Source organism: Moschus berezovskii, chromosome 24 (assembly GCF_049115385.1).
Source record: "Moschus berezovskii isolate FMDL1 chromosome 24, NW_MosBer_1.0, whole genome shotgun sequence".
Classification (NCBI taxonomy): Eukaryota; Metazoa; Chordata; class Mammalia; order Artiodactyla; family Moschidae; genus Moschus; species Moschus berezovskii.
The window spans coordinates 9,155,566-9,168,960 of NC_142483.1; the positions used below are offsets into that span (position 1 = coordinate 9,155,566).

Genomic DNA, 13,395 nt, shown 5'->3' on the forward strand with positions numbered 1-13,395 from the left:
GCCTTGCAATGGAGGGGACGCCGGTTCGATCCCTGGTTGGGGAACTGAGATCTCCCAAGTCTCAGAGCAAATAAACCCATGCACCACAACTGCAAGAGTCCATGAGTCCATGAACCACAATGAAAGATTCCCAACACAGCTACATAAGTGTGTGTGTGTGTGTCTGTGTGTGTGTTAGCCGCTCAGTCGTGTTCAACTCTTTGCGACCCCATGGACCAGGCTCCTCTGACTATGGAATTCTCTAGACAAGAACACTGGAGTGGGTTGCCATGACCTCCTCCAGGGGATCTTCACAACCCAGGGATCAAACCCACAGTTCCGGCATTGCAGGCAGATTCTTGGCAGATTCTTTACCATCGGAGCACTAGGGAAGCCTCTATGTATGTGTGTATATGTATACACATATATTAAAAAAAAAAAAAAAACACCAAGGTGATATAAACTTGACTCCCCGCCAAAAAACTTCCAAACACCTCTAGTCAGGTCTGGGGTTGGACCTGAAGGGAAAGTGAACAATCTAAGAAATGTTAGTTCTCAGCCAGGAAACAGAAGCTCAGGGCCAATCACTCTCCAGAATGTGAAGCCTGAAGTGGCTGGACTCTGACATTGTCACGGTCACTGCAAACACCCCCAGGGAATAGAACAACCAAAGTGTGAACTCCCCAGGGGAGGCTTCAGCTGGAATGCATTTTGATCACTTTGTACATCAGTTCAGAAACTACTTTAGTCTCGTGGTTTCAGGATCATTAACAGTCACCCTAAGCTGTTAGTCATAGAACATTTAGTACGTTGCCGTGGCAAGGACAAGCTCTAGGAAAGTCTCGTTGAAAATCAGACCACGGGGCCTACAGATGCAGACCTCTGCAGGAGGTGGGGGAGGTGGTCTGAGGATCTGCCCTGGGGGTTTTGGACCCACTTGCCAGGTAACCCTGACATCCGGCGGGCTGGGGACCTGAGGCTTAGAGATGTCTCCTTGGCCTCGTTCTGTGTGTACCTCTGGGACCCTGTAACTACCAGCCTGTAAGCCACAAGCTCTGGGAAAGTGGCAGGGGTCCTGGAGCCTGGCACTCAGCAAGTGTGTCACAAGTCAACCTTCCCACTGAGGAGCCCTCCCGGGGCAGTGCTTTTGGGGAAGACGAGCCAGAGGGCGGGGAGGTCAGCCCTAGAACACAGCTGTCCGCGATCCGAGGCACCTGCTGCCACAACCACAGCCATAGTCACTTGGAAAGCCGGTTAAGCACACCGAGGCTGAGCCGGGAAGCAGAGTCGCCTGTCTGCTCTGGGCAGGGACTAGGTTGCAGGCCAGGAAACTGCAGGTTCATGCACCAAACCAAGGCCTCCATAGCAACCCCAGCCCTGAGATGCTGTGAGCAGAGCCAAGGGAAGCGGGGAGAAGGGAGCACAGACGAGTCGTGGGTGGACAGTGCTCAGCCAGCAAGCCAGCAGTGGAGCCCACGCGGTGTCCCCTGCCCCTCTTGGGGCAGCCCGCTCACCTGCTGGACACCTCGTACTCCTGAGCGTCCACGGCACAGGGCACTCCAGCCACTCTGACTGTGTCCCACACGTCCCGCACGCGCTGGCCCAGGTTGGAGCCCCTGATGGTGACCCGTGTGCCGCCGTCTACAGGCCCAGTCAGCGGCTCCACCTGTTCCAGGACAGGGACTGGTCACCTCCACGCACCTGGTGACCCCTGGCAGCCTGGAGAGACAGCCCCAGCCTCTTCCATCTCTCCACCCCCTGAACCCCCAGCAGCCCCACCCCCTCGAAGGGATGCACCAGTATTTCAACTCACCAAGTGGATGAGGGGTGCTGGGCACTGGGTGACCACAGCCTCAGCCTCGCCGCAGGCCTCCCGGGCCATGCACTGGGGACGCTCCCCCTTGCACCACACACAGCCGTACTGGGGCAGGGCGGTTTGGCAGCGGCTGCAGTCCTCGTGGCCCACGGAACAGTCATAAAGCACCACTGCGGGGTGGAGAGACGAGAGTGACAGGGAGGCCGGGAACAGCCCTGTTGCCTCCAGCCAGTTCCCGCAGCCCCAGTGGCTCACCGTGCAGTCCATCCACGCTGTCCACACGCAGACGGCCGGCCCGGCGCAGGAACAGCCCCACGCGGAGCTCTGGCTGCAGAGCCTCATAGCTGAGCTGGAGAAACGGGAGTGGGGTCAGAGTCCGGGGTTAGGGGAACCACTGGGCTTGAGGAGAGGGTGGCCAGAGAAAGGACCAAAGGGTGTGGTCCCTTTGTTGGAACATGAAGCCGGAAGTCAGAGGTGGGGTACAGGATCCCCCGGGGAATAGGGTCAGGGCAGAACCCGTGGAGCACAGGGTCAGAGGTCAGGACAGACCCCCAGGGCACAGGGTCAGAGGTCAGAGCTGGGGTACTAGGACTCCCTCGGGGTCACATGGTCAGAGAGTGGGCTGGGGTGAGCGTAGCACAGCCAGCAAGCTTGGTAGCCAGCCTGTGGCCAGCGCCCAGAACTCAGGGTATGTACCTGGTGTGACCGGCACGTGACATGGCACCGGGTATCTGGAGGGGGCTCACACTCGACCGAGGCCTCAACCACCACCTCCCGGCCCTCCAACTCCATCACACACTCGTGGTCTCCTGGGCTGTCCTGGGGGCAGAGGACATGGCAGCGGGGGCAGCTTCAGGAGCCGGGCCTGGTGAGCCCCGCGGGGCCCCCAGCATGGTCCCTGGGCTGGGATCAAGACTTGAGGTCACGCTTTCCCCTCCTCCCCGGGACTTGTGTCTAGTTCGCCGATAGCCAAGGAGGCCACTGCTTCCTTCTCTGGCTCAGACAGTAAAGAATCTGCCTGCTCTCCCGCCACGACAGCCACTGAAGAACAAAAGCCATGGCTCTGTGCTACCCCAGGGCCGTGGGCCTCAACCAGGGCCACAAGGTGGCCAAGGACATGAGCAAGCCGAGGCACGCTGCCGCCGCCGCTGGCACCCCACCAAACACACCAAGTTCGTGCGGAACACGACCCGGGAGGCGGGCGGCTTCGCCCCTTATGAGCAGCGGGCCAGGGAGCTGCTCACGGTCTCCAAGGACAAGCAGGCCCTCGAGTTGATCAAGAAAAGGGTGGGGACACGCATCCACGCTAAGAGGAGCTGAGTGACGTCCCAGCCGCCATGAGGAAAGCGGCAGCCAAGAAGGACTGAACCCTTCCCTTCCGTGCACAGTAAACCTTTCCAGAAAAAAAAAAAAGGATCTGACTGCAACGCCATAGACCTAGGTTCAATCCCTGGGTGGGGAAGATCCCCTGGAGAAGGAAATGGCAACCCACTCCAGTATTCTCCCCTGGGAAATTTCATGGACAGAGGAGGGTGGAGGGCTGCAGTCCACGGGGTTGCAAAGAGTCAGACACGACTGAGCAACTCACACACACAGACACACACACACACGAGGCCATGGCGACACCCGCACACGGGCCACACACACCTGGTAGAGGCGCAGGTTCCGGCCCAGCAGTCGTACTTCTCGTTGCACGTGGACCGGCATCAGGCTGGAGCCCTGCACGCTCTCCACACAAGGGCAGGAGGCTGCCCCCCAGGTCGCTTCCTCCTGCGGCCCCAAGCACAAGGCAGCCTATGGCACCCACCTGCCATCACAGCGCCCCCTCCCCATGCAGAAGCCCGGGGGGTCCAGGCCAGCATGAGGCGGCGGACCCCACCCTCCGCCCCATCCCTCACCGGCAGAAGCACGAGCTGGGCCCCATCCCCTCCCAAGGCCTCCCTCCTGGGCCGGGTCTCACCAGCTCCCAGAGCCCAGGGGCGTCGTACTGGTAGTCGAGGCTGGACAGGAGGAGCGGGGCGGGAGGGCCCTCGTGCTCAGCAGAGTCTCCATCACCTGAGAGGAGGCTGGAAGTGGAGAAGGCGGGCGTATCACCCCCCGTCCACTCGTCCGCCTCGGGTAGCTCGCCGCCTTCTCTCATGAGCCAGTCCAGAGCAGGCTTCGTGGAGCCAGCGGCCCCTGGGAAAGTGGTGGCGGGGGCAGAGCCGGGGGGGTGGTCCCGGGGGCCCGCCGAGGGGAGGGCCTCGGGGCCAGGCTCCACGGGGGCGGGGGGCAGGGCCGCTGCCTCAGAGGGTGGTGGGTGCGAGGCCGGCAGGCCCTCGGGGGTGGCCAGGGGTCCTAAGGCCGAGGGGGCGGGCACGGCGGATCCAGCCGTGCTCTGGGGGCTGGAGGGGGCAGGAGGAGGGTCCCTGGGGAGAGGCGACTCCGTGGGAGCCAAGGCAGGTGTGGGGCCAGTTCCTGCCCATGGCCCCCAGGGGCTGAGCAGGGAAGGCCTGGCCCCGGGGGGGACATCGGAGGCTACGGAAGGAGTGTCCACAGGCAGGGTGTCAGGGGTGGGGGTGACCATGGCCTGGGGGGCTGTGGGTGGGAAGGAGGTGGGTGCATCTCGGGCAGGAGGGGCTAGGGTGAGAAGCGGGCTCTGGAGCGGGAGGCAGAGAGGGACAGGAAGGGACAGGAAGGGCCACTCAGCAGGCAGGCGCGGGAGCAGGCGGCAGGCAGGCAAAGGGTGTGTTAAAAGGAAAGGAGACCAAGGAGAAGAGAGACAAAAACAGCCCATTAATTCTCCAGAGGGGATGGGAGGGGGTGGGGGGCAGGCTCTGGGGGCATCTGTGCCGAGGTGGGGCGCAAGGCCTAGACCTCTCCTGCCTCTCAGCCGCTAACGGCCTCTCCCAAAACAGGTGGGATGCTGACAGTCATCCTCCAGGGAGTGGGTCCCACACAGCAGCTCAGGTGCTCGTAACGGAGCACTGGGGCAGGCAGACACACAGAGCCCGGGCCACCAGAGAAACCCTCACGACGGGGACCCCCATGCCCCGCCCCGCCCTCCCCCTGGACCCAGCGAGGCGATGGGCTCACCTGTCGGCCGACCACCATGGGCCCGGCATCACACGAGGCCTTGTGCGTGCAGAGGTGCTGCCAGACACACCAGTTACAGCCCCAGTGGCTGCTCACGCAGGCCTGGCACCTGCACAGAGCGCAACCATGGGGCACGGGGTCGCCACACAGCAGCCCAGGGTCGGGGGCAGCGCTGGGGGTCGGGGTGAGGAACTCACGGTGCTGACGGGCGGAGCAAGGTGACGGCCACGCAGTCGTAGAAGGAGAGTGCGGCTTCGGCGATCACAACAGCGCCAAACCTGAGCTCCATGCGGACGGACACGTGGTCTGCAGAGGGGACGAGCTGGGCTGAGGGCAGGCAAGGGGCGCCCGGACCCCGAGACCACACCGGGTTTGGGATCAGCACTCCAAGGGGGCACCCAGGATCAGGAACAGAGACCATAGGGTAGGAAAGAGGGACCTGAAGGGACCCGGGAGCAGACGGAGGATGCAGAGAGAGGCACCGCTTCAGGGTCCTTTGCCTGCATTAACACCTCATCCCCATTACACCCCTTGGAGCAAGATGGGAAGTCGGCGGGGCTCGTTCTCTCACCCACCGGCTCCTCTTGGCAGCTCTGGGGCCTCGCTTGGGTCCGGGGAGGGGCACATCACCCCAGAATTGGTCAGCAGGGCAGGACTCTGGGATTCCCCGAAGTGGCAGGAGTAAGACTCTCCTGGCCACAGCAGGGGCAGGTCAGGTACCGACAAGAAAACCTGCCACGAGAGGCCGGGACACCGTTGGAGCCTCCGGGCAGCAGATCAGGCTCCGTGTACAGGTGCCGGTGTGGGTAGGCACCTGTGGCCACCAGCCCCCAGGGGTCACAAGCACCCCTCCCAGCCTGGGTCAATAACAGGGCCCCGCCTGCCCTGGTCTTCACCTCCCTCCTCTCCTCACGGCTGATGTTGGCAGGACTCAAGGCTGCCACGCGCAGACATCCCAGCTCAGGCTGGAAGCTCCACAGCCACCGCTCTGAGCCCCGGCCCCGAGAGCACTCAGAACGGCGACTGCACCTGGATGAGAAGGACCAGTGTCCACCTGTGGCCTTCATAGGGCCACTGGCAGTTCACGGGGCAGGGACACCTGCAATCCTAGGGACCTGGGCAAGATCCTCAAAGGGGCCATGACATGCCTGGCAAGTCAGGGTGGAGGATAAGATTGGCACATCCAGGGGTCAAAGGTGGAGAGTCAAGGGCCAAGGACTGGGAACCCTGGAGACAGGGCAAGTGGGTAGGAGGATTGTGGGCAGGAGGCTGGAGGTGGGGTGGGGATAATGGGGGGGCCACTGACCTGCCGAGGAGCACACACCACCCACAGTATGGGTCCCTGTGAGCCAGGCAGGACGCACAGTCCAGGTGCTGAGCACAGGAGGCCACGGGAACCTTGAGAAGCTACAGCAGCAAAGAAGACTTGAGGCCAGTGATCCAAGTGCCGGCGGCTCCCCCAAATACAGGGCCCTGGTTCCAAGGGCCCTCCCAGCAGCCACGCCCTCCCTGGCTGGCGCCTGGCACTCACCGTGCTCTGGGTCATGACATACAGGTGCTCGAAGGCCCCATCAAAGATGAGATCTCTGCTCACCGCAGACCCCTGCTGGACAATCTGCGTGGAGTACGGGTGGCCATCGCTCCCTGGGCCCAAGTAGACCTGAGATCAGAGACCACAGGGTCTGAGGCCCAAGGCCCACCCTGCTCGCCCCAGTTACAGATAGAATTTCCTCCTAGGCAGTACAGGTCATTACCACCCAGCCCAGGGTGGGAGTGGGGGTATCACGGGTAAACGCCATCTGGCCCCAGAAAGAGGAACACAGGTCATCTCCCCCAGCCTGGGGCAGGAGACACATAATAGATCTCATGTCGCAGCCCCAGGGGTCCCAGGTGTAGCTCTGCCCAGGCTGGGTCCCCAGCAGCCTGTCCCTTCCAGATCTGAGGCAGGGCCCAGTACCTCCTGTGGACTCACCCTGTGTAGCTGCCCTTGACTATCGCCCAAGAAAGCAATGGTGTGTCCATCTTCCACGGTGATCGCCACAGCTGTTAGCTGGACCCCCGGCCACTCCAGAACTGGCGTGGCTTCCAGGGGGACACGGCTGGCCATGGGGCTGGGCGTGTGGTCTGAGCCACAGGGATACGCATCCAGAGTGTCCTGCAGGCAGCCAGAAGCCCAAGTTAGGCCCTCCCCAGATCCCCTCCATCCTCGCTAAACAACCCCATCCCCTCTCCCAGCATCTCTGCCAGTTCTGGGCTCTCCCACAGCTGGATCCTTGGTCCTGCCTCAGTGGCTTCCCTCCACAGTGTGCAGCAGCTCCATCACCTCCTATGATCCCCACATGTCTGGGGGCCCCACTTTCTCCCATCCCTGGCCTGGGAGCTGCTTCCTCCAGTTCATGCACAAGCCTTCCCCTGGACCATTCTTCCAAAACTTCTTCCAGCCTGCATCCTTCTCTCCACGTCCACTAACCTGGGTCCCCTCCCACCTCTCACTGAGTCAGTCTCCCTATGTGCAGCTTCTACCCTTCTCATCCAACCTGCATGCATGCTAAGTCTCTTCGGTCAGGTCCATCTCTTTGCGACCCCATGGACTGTAGTCCGCCAGGCTCCTCTGTCCGTGGGACTTCCCAGGCCAGAATACTAGAGTGGGTTGCCATACCTCCTCCAGGAAATCTTCCCCACCCAAGGATTGAACCTGCATCTCTCATGTCTCCTGCCTTGGCAGGCAGATTCTTTACCACTAAGGCCATCTGGGAAGTGTTTGCCCATCCTGAGACGAGAGCCAAACAAGTCTCAACAAGCCTGAACCCCACTTGCCTCTCTCGCTAAAGAAACTTTAAACAAGAGAGTCCAACCTCGCCACATTCCGGGTCCCTGCCCCACACCCTAGAGCCTCAAACACCCTCTCAGTCCACCTACACAAATGCCATCCCTTCAGTGCCAGGTCCAAGCACAGCCCTGCACAGCTGGCTCTCTGTCCCCCTGAATGCCACTCTTACTATAAGGTACCCCTCCATCACCCAGATACAAAGGAATCACTTAACATCCGCTGACCTGACCAGTAAATGCCTGCCCAGGGGCCTCAGAGACAGGGAAGGGCTGGCCAGCACCAGGACTTACCACGGGCAGCTGAGCACAGTCAGAGTTGACATCATACTCGATGTAGGCCACCTCCGCCCCGTCCTCGGCGCGGCCCTCCCGGGTGTAGCAGGCGTCACGGGTGCGATTAGCAAGGCTATCCACCTCATCCAGGGGGAAGGCGCAGAGTGCCGATGAGCCAGTTGTCCCGGCAGCTGCCGATGGGGGACGGCCCATGGGCAGGGGAGCGGCGGAGGAGAAGGCCACGAAGAGCACCTCGCCCTGGGCCACCTCCGCGGACGCGGCCACGGCCGCAGCCTGGATGAGCCTGTAGTGGCCCCCCTGACAGTCCAGGGGCAGCTCCACGTAGGAGTAGTAGTGCTGATCCCGGAGGCACACGCGGGACACGTAGGCGCGGAAGGCTCGCGACTGGGCCTGCAGGTCCCGCCGCAGGAAAAGGAAGTAGGCGCTGGCCCCACGCGCGAAGGCGCTCACGAAGTGATGGCTGTACTCGGAGAGGCGGCCCACCGCGAGCTTGGCCGTCTCCTCGTAAGAGAAGGCGGCCTGGGGGTCCAGGGGCTGTAAGGCCCGGGTGGTGATGGGCGGGATGCCGCCCCCCACACCTCGGCTGGTATAGCCTCGCCCCACAAACAGGAGGGGCTCCCCAGACGGGCCCTGGGCCACCAGTCCCACCGTGCTGACGGCAGGGTCGTTGGCAGCCACATACTGGGTGTCCCCGGGCCGCTCTGGCCGCAGCAGCAGCTTCCCGAGCTGCCCCAAGCGCCGCTGCTCACAGACCCCCTGGTGCACACTGCCGCACACCACCAGGGCCCCCGGGCTCACCAGGAGCAGCTGGTTCAGGTTGCTGGTGGGCTGCGCCTGGGGGCACTCGTCTGGCATCACAGGGGGCAGACAGTCCCTGCTGTCCAGCACGGGGCCAGTGGACACAGTGGCCTCCAGCTGCAGTTCGGGGCTCAGCTGGAACAAAAAGTTGGTGGCTCCGAGGTAGAGGGTGCCTGAGGTGGGGTCTCGAGCCAGGTGCTGCAGACGCGTACCGTTGGGGGTGAAAGCCGTCGGTGGCGGGGCCTGGAGGGCAAGGACCCACCCGGCCCAGAGCGCCTGGAGGAGAGCTAGGCCGAGGGCAGGCATGGTCACCTGGCAGGGAGACAGAGAGCTTGAGCAGGGCTCGGGCGGCTGTCTGAGCCCCATGGGACCGCTGGTGAGAAACAGGGCTGTGACAATGCCAAGATGCCCCTCCCAACCCAGCGGGGACCAGGCTGAGATGGCACCGCATTTACGATGACCGCAGGACCACACACTCACAAGGGCTCAGCAGACACTGTCCTGGAAACATCAACATTGCCCATTCTCTCTCAGGAGACTGGCAACCCCCACCCCTCACCTAGCCTGCCCATCGTCAACACAGGGTCCAAGGGTGAGGAGCTAGAGAGGCAGAGATGCGGGAAACATCCTGCTCCTGGGGACCAGGGCCTGGAAGGGGCAGAAGAGCCAGGGGATGGGAAGAAGGGACCCAGAAAGCCCCTCTGCATGGATGTCAGTTTCCTGGGCAGGAAACGAGACGGCGAGATCCCATGGGCCATCTGCACATTAGAGCAGGGCAAGAATTGGGTGAAGGGCCTTTCAGGCTAGGAATCCAGAAGGGTGATAAGCAGAGAACCAACAGACCGGAGAGACGAAGGGGTCATGGCTGCCATGGACAGGGTCTAAACGGCTGGACCCCAGCTTGGAGAGCCCCCAGTAGAGGTGGGAGTCCCACTGCGCCCAGACACCTGGATGAGAGGCCAGGCTCACCTGGCAGGGCCAGCTGGATCAGGAGACAACGGCATGCCCCGAGCAGGAGTCACCTAGCTGGGGAGAGAACACAGCACGGAGCTGGGGGCTGGGTGGCAGGCATGTGGGCCCCCCACCACGGAGGCAGCACAAAGGTACCCCTCCCCGCTGCCCAGTCTGCTAGTGGAGCTGGGCCCAGCCTGGCCCTCGGCCACCAAACACATTCCACAGGGGACGCCTCCTCGGAGCCCATGGGAGGGGGAGGGCAGCAGAACCAGGCATCCTCGGGGCCTGGGAAAGGGCAGCTAAGGAGGCGCTGCGTGGCTGGCAGGGCCCAGTCCAGCCCCCACTTTGGTCCTGTCCCCCCTCTACAGCCTGCCCTTGGCATCTCCGATCCTTGCCCTCTGCCCAAACTCTGCCCTCTCAGGGCAGCCAGGTACATAACCTGCCCACAGGCCCGAGCCAAGCTTCGCCTCAGGCTGCCACCAGCACGTGAGCACACTCATGCTCCCACACACCAAGAAGCACACACACCACCCACCCTACATGCACACACCCACAAATACATGGGCACGAGCACACACCTAGATGCATACACACACCGCCTATACATACAAGCCAAAGACACATACCGGGAAGCACACCCCACAGACACACCCACCCACCCATCCAAGACACACACACCACCACCCACATCCAGACCCCACAAAGACAGACACACACACTTCCCTGGTTCGAGCCCTAAGTCCTCAAGGGCTCTCTCTGGCAGCCAGGCCATCATCTCTTGCTATTTCCTCTCCTGCAGGTCAGAGCAGACTGGGAGGTAAAGGGGGGCAGGGGGGTGGTCCTAGAGGAAGTCACCAGGCGACTACCCCACACCCCCTGAACCTGCCCAGACCTTGAGGGCCTGCTCTCCTTACAGAGCCCCTCCCTGCAGATTCCACCTGAAGCCTGGGGAGACCAGGAAACCATGACACCACCTTGCTAAAACCTGGCTCGTCTCCAGCCTGGAGCACCAGGGTGGGTAAAGCGCTGGGGGCCGGCAGTGCAGCCCAAGCTGTGAGGCGCTTTCCCTGCTTATGTCCAGGCCACACGGCCCGGCCCCTCCTGCCACCCGGCTGCCAGTCTGCCCGGTGCACAGTGCTCCTTCGAGAGCTTCCCAGGGTCCAGGTTGGCTCCTCCCAGCCGAGGCCCGCCCCCACGCCCCGGCTGGGTGCTCCTGAGGCTGGCCCAGAGGGAGCAGGGCTGGGCGTAAGGCTTGGAGAAAGGTCCAGCGAGGAGCTGTGGCCACAGCCCGGCTGGGCACTGCTCCCAAAATAGCTTGGGGGTTTCCATTTTTAGTGTGCAGAGAACAGGGCAGCTCTATGGGAGCAGGAACAAGGCAGCCACTGTTTGCCACTGAGGGGGTAGGGGGAGGGAGGCGGCAGGGAGAGTTGTGAACCCGGCGAGAAGCCCAGGACTATGGCAAGGCTGGGCTTCCCAGGAGCCCCCCACCTTGTTTCCAAGGCATGGTGGGGAAAGTTTCTTCCCCTGGGAAGACAGAGTCTGTCTCAGGATGAGCAAAGGCTGGCTGCTACACTCAGCTACTGCTCGGTCCCTCCCACTGCCTCCAGCCCAGGGACGCGCCTTGGGCAGAGGGTCTGCCCCACCATTCGCTTACAAACATTTGCTCAGCGCTGACTTCGTGCCAGAGTTCTCCAACCCTCAAGGGGCAGCCACCAAGGCACTCCCTACATTCAAAATCACATCTGGGTTGAGTGGCCCACAGGAAGCCGATAGGCAGGACCCAAACAGCTTCTGGCAAAGTCACATCGCAGGCTGGAGGCTGACCTCCCGCTGGGAAAAGTGTCAGCCTTCTTCAATCACTGCCATGGTGCCGAGCCACCCTTGCCCTTCCCCACATACCATGGGTGGGAAGAAAAAAAGGGCGGTGACATTTTTCTCCTTGTTGGCCACATATCTCACTCCACCTCGGCCTCAAAGCAGCCTCCAGCCCCTCCAGTGCACCTCCTCCCACCTCAGGGGGACTTCAAGCAGAATCTGAGGATGTCCCTCCAGCATCTTTGGAGGCACCCCCCCGGGGTCTGGAGGATAAAGGTCAAGCCCTCCCGTCCCCACACTCTCCTGTGGGATCCTTGCCAGGGCTCCCCTACACATGCTCTTCGTTCCTGCCAGGCCGAACTGCAGACTGCTCATCACACTCCTCCACACTCACTCCTTATTACATGAGGTACCCAACCATCACCTCCCAGAGAAGCCGTCACTGTCCCCCAGGCTCCTGAGAGGCCCACCACGTGTGGTCGGCGGGCATTCCCAGCCATCACCCTGGTGTACATTGCAGCTCTGCCTTGGGCTCCCTGAGCCTCAGATTTCCCATCTGGAGAATGGGAAGCAGGACTGCTCTGATCGTTCAACGTGATAGGGTGTGTGCCTGGCACACGAGGCACCAACCAAGGCCACTTCTCTCCCTGTTCCACGCTCCTACTCCTGAAATTCCTTAAAGGCAGAGAATGTGACTTTTAATTCAGAGGCCCCAGTAAGCGGGACAGACGTTAGCACTGAGCAGGTGCTCCTCGAATGTTGAAAAGAACCCTCATTTCACAGCCAAGAAAACTCAGCCAGCAGGGGAGATGCGCAGCCCACAACCTGCTCCAAGCCACTCGGCTTCTCGAAGGACACAGTTGTCAGCCCCACTTTTATTAATGACTAGGCCAGAGCAGACTGAAAAGGCTGCTTTGGAGCTGGGCCTCCAGTCCCCAACTTACACAACTAAGATCTCTTCTCCACCCCCCAAATCTCAAGCCCCAGCTAGAGTCAAAGCCTAGCTCTTCTGGGCCCCCCATCTCTGGACCGATTCAGCAGGGCCCAAGGCTGCCTAACTTCTGCCTACAAAGAACAAACACAGTCTCCTGGACCTGGGGCTGCCAACCAAAAGGGCATATAAACTCTGCCCTTGAAACTGGGAGAGTGTTCATATCCCAGCCCTCTTCATCGGAGTCGCCGGGATTGGTGCGAAACCGACCTTTCCTTTCGGCCCTCTCGCTGGGCTCCCAGGGTGCACCCAGAAGTTACTCATTGACAGCATCAGAGTGCAGAGTGCCTGCCCTGTTGTCTGTGCTGAGCCGGGGTAGGGGCGGCGTGGGGGGCACCATTTACCAGTGAGGACTCAACGAGCGCTCATCAATCACCCACCGTCTGGGTGCGGGGTGGGGGGTTCCCCCTCCGGGGGTGCGTGGCAGGGGGAATCCCAGTCTGCCTTTTGTCAGCCGCGCCGAGTACCGCCTGGAAGGGCTGTTACTGCGGAGGGGAAGCCTGGACCTCCCTGTGGCTCTTCCCCGACCCTCCTCCCTCCTCCCCGACCAGGGCAAGGACCCCCCCAGTGGTCCTGGGAGGGCGGGGAAGAGGCCGGCCGGTCCCCGGCTGAGGCGGCGGCGGCGAGGAGGGGGCGCGGAGGAGCGGCTCCACCTCCTCTGTCTCCCAATCGCGTTACAGGCGGAGCCGCCAGAGTTTCCCTTCGCGCGGAGAAGTGTGGTCCCAACTCGCAGGCTCGAAGCCGCCCACCACTCACCCCGGGCCGCCTCGGCCCGGCGGCATCGCGGCTCCAGGCCCGTCCACCCCGGGGACGCGTCGCCCCGGCCCCACCGCCCGGCCCCGGG

At 62.3% G+C, this 13,395-nt stretch overlaps 1 protein-coding gene and 1 pseudogene across 10 annotated transcripts in view; one reads left to right on the plus strand and one right to left on the minus strand.

Annotated features, from left to right (window-relative positions):
• The window catches only part of PLXNB1 (plexin B1), a 29,372-nt gene that overhangs the window by 14,677 nt on the left and 1,300 nt on the right, over positions 1-13,395 (minus strand). For 6 of the 10 annotated variants that reach the window (XM_055413739.2, XM_055413732.2, XM_055413734.2 and 3 more), the window contains 15 exons: positions 9,761-9,817; positions 7,991-9,103; positions 6,843-7,025; positions 6,402-6,530; positions 6,177-6,277; positions 5,767-5,899; positions 5,446-5,602; positions 5,068-5,176; positions 4,871-4,979; positions 3,756-4,433; positions 3,443-3,565; positions 2,492-2,614; positions 2,051-2,144; positions 1,793-1,965; positions 1,494-1,645 (listed from right to left, as the gene is read on the minus strand). In XM_055413739.2, the coding sequence (XP_055269714.2) occupies positions 1,494-1,645; positions 1,793-1,965; positions 2,051-2,144; positions 2,492-2,614; positions 3,443-3,565; positions 3,756-4,433; positions 4,871-4,979; positions 5,068-5,176; positions 5,446-5,602; positions 5,767-5,899; positions 6,177-6,277; positions 6,402-6,530; positions 6,843-7,025; positions 7,991-9,097 (3,371 nt within the window). In that variant the 5' untranslated portion in view covers positions 9,098-9,103; positions 9,761-9,817. The other 4 variants (XM_055413742.2, XM_088831638.1, XM_055413738.2 and 1 more) reach the window with 3 other exon arrangements.
• Positions 2,853-3,162, plus strand: LOC129547804 (large ribosomal subunit protein eL36 pseudogene; annotated as a pseudogene).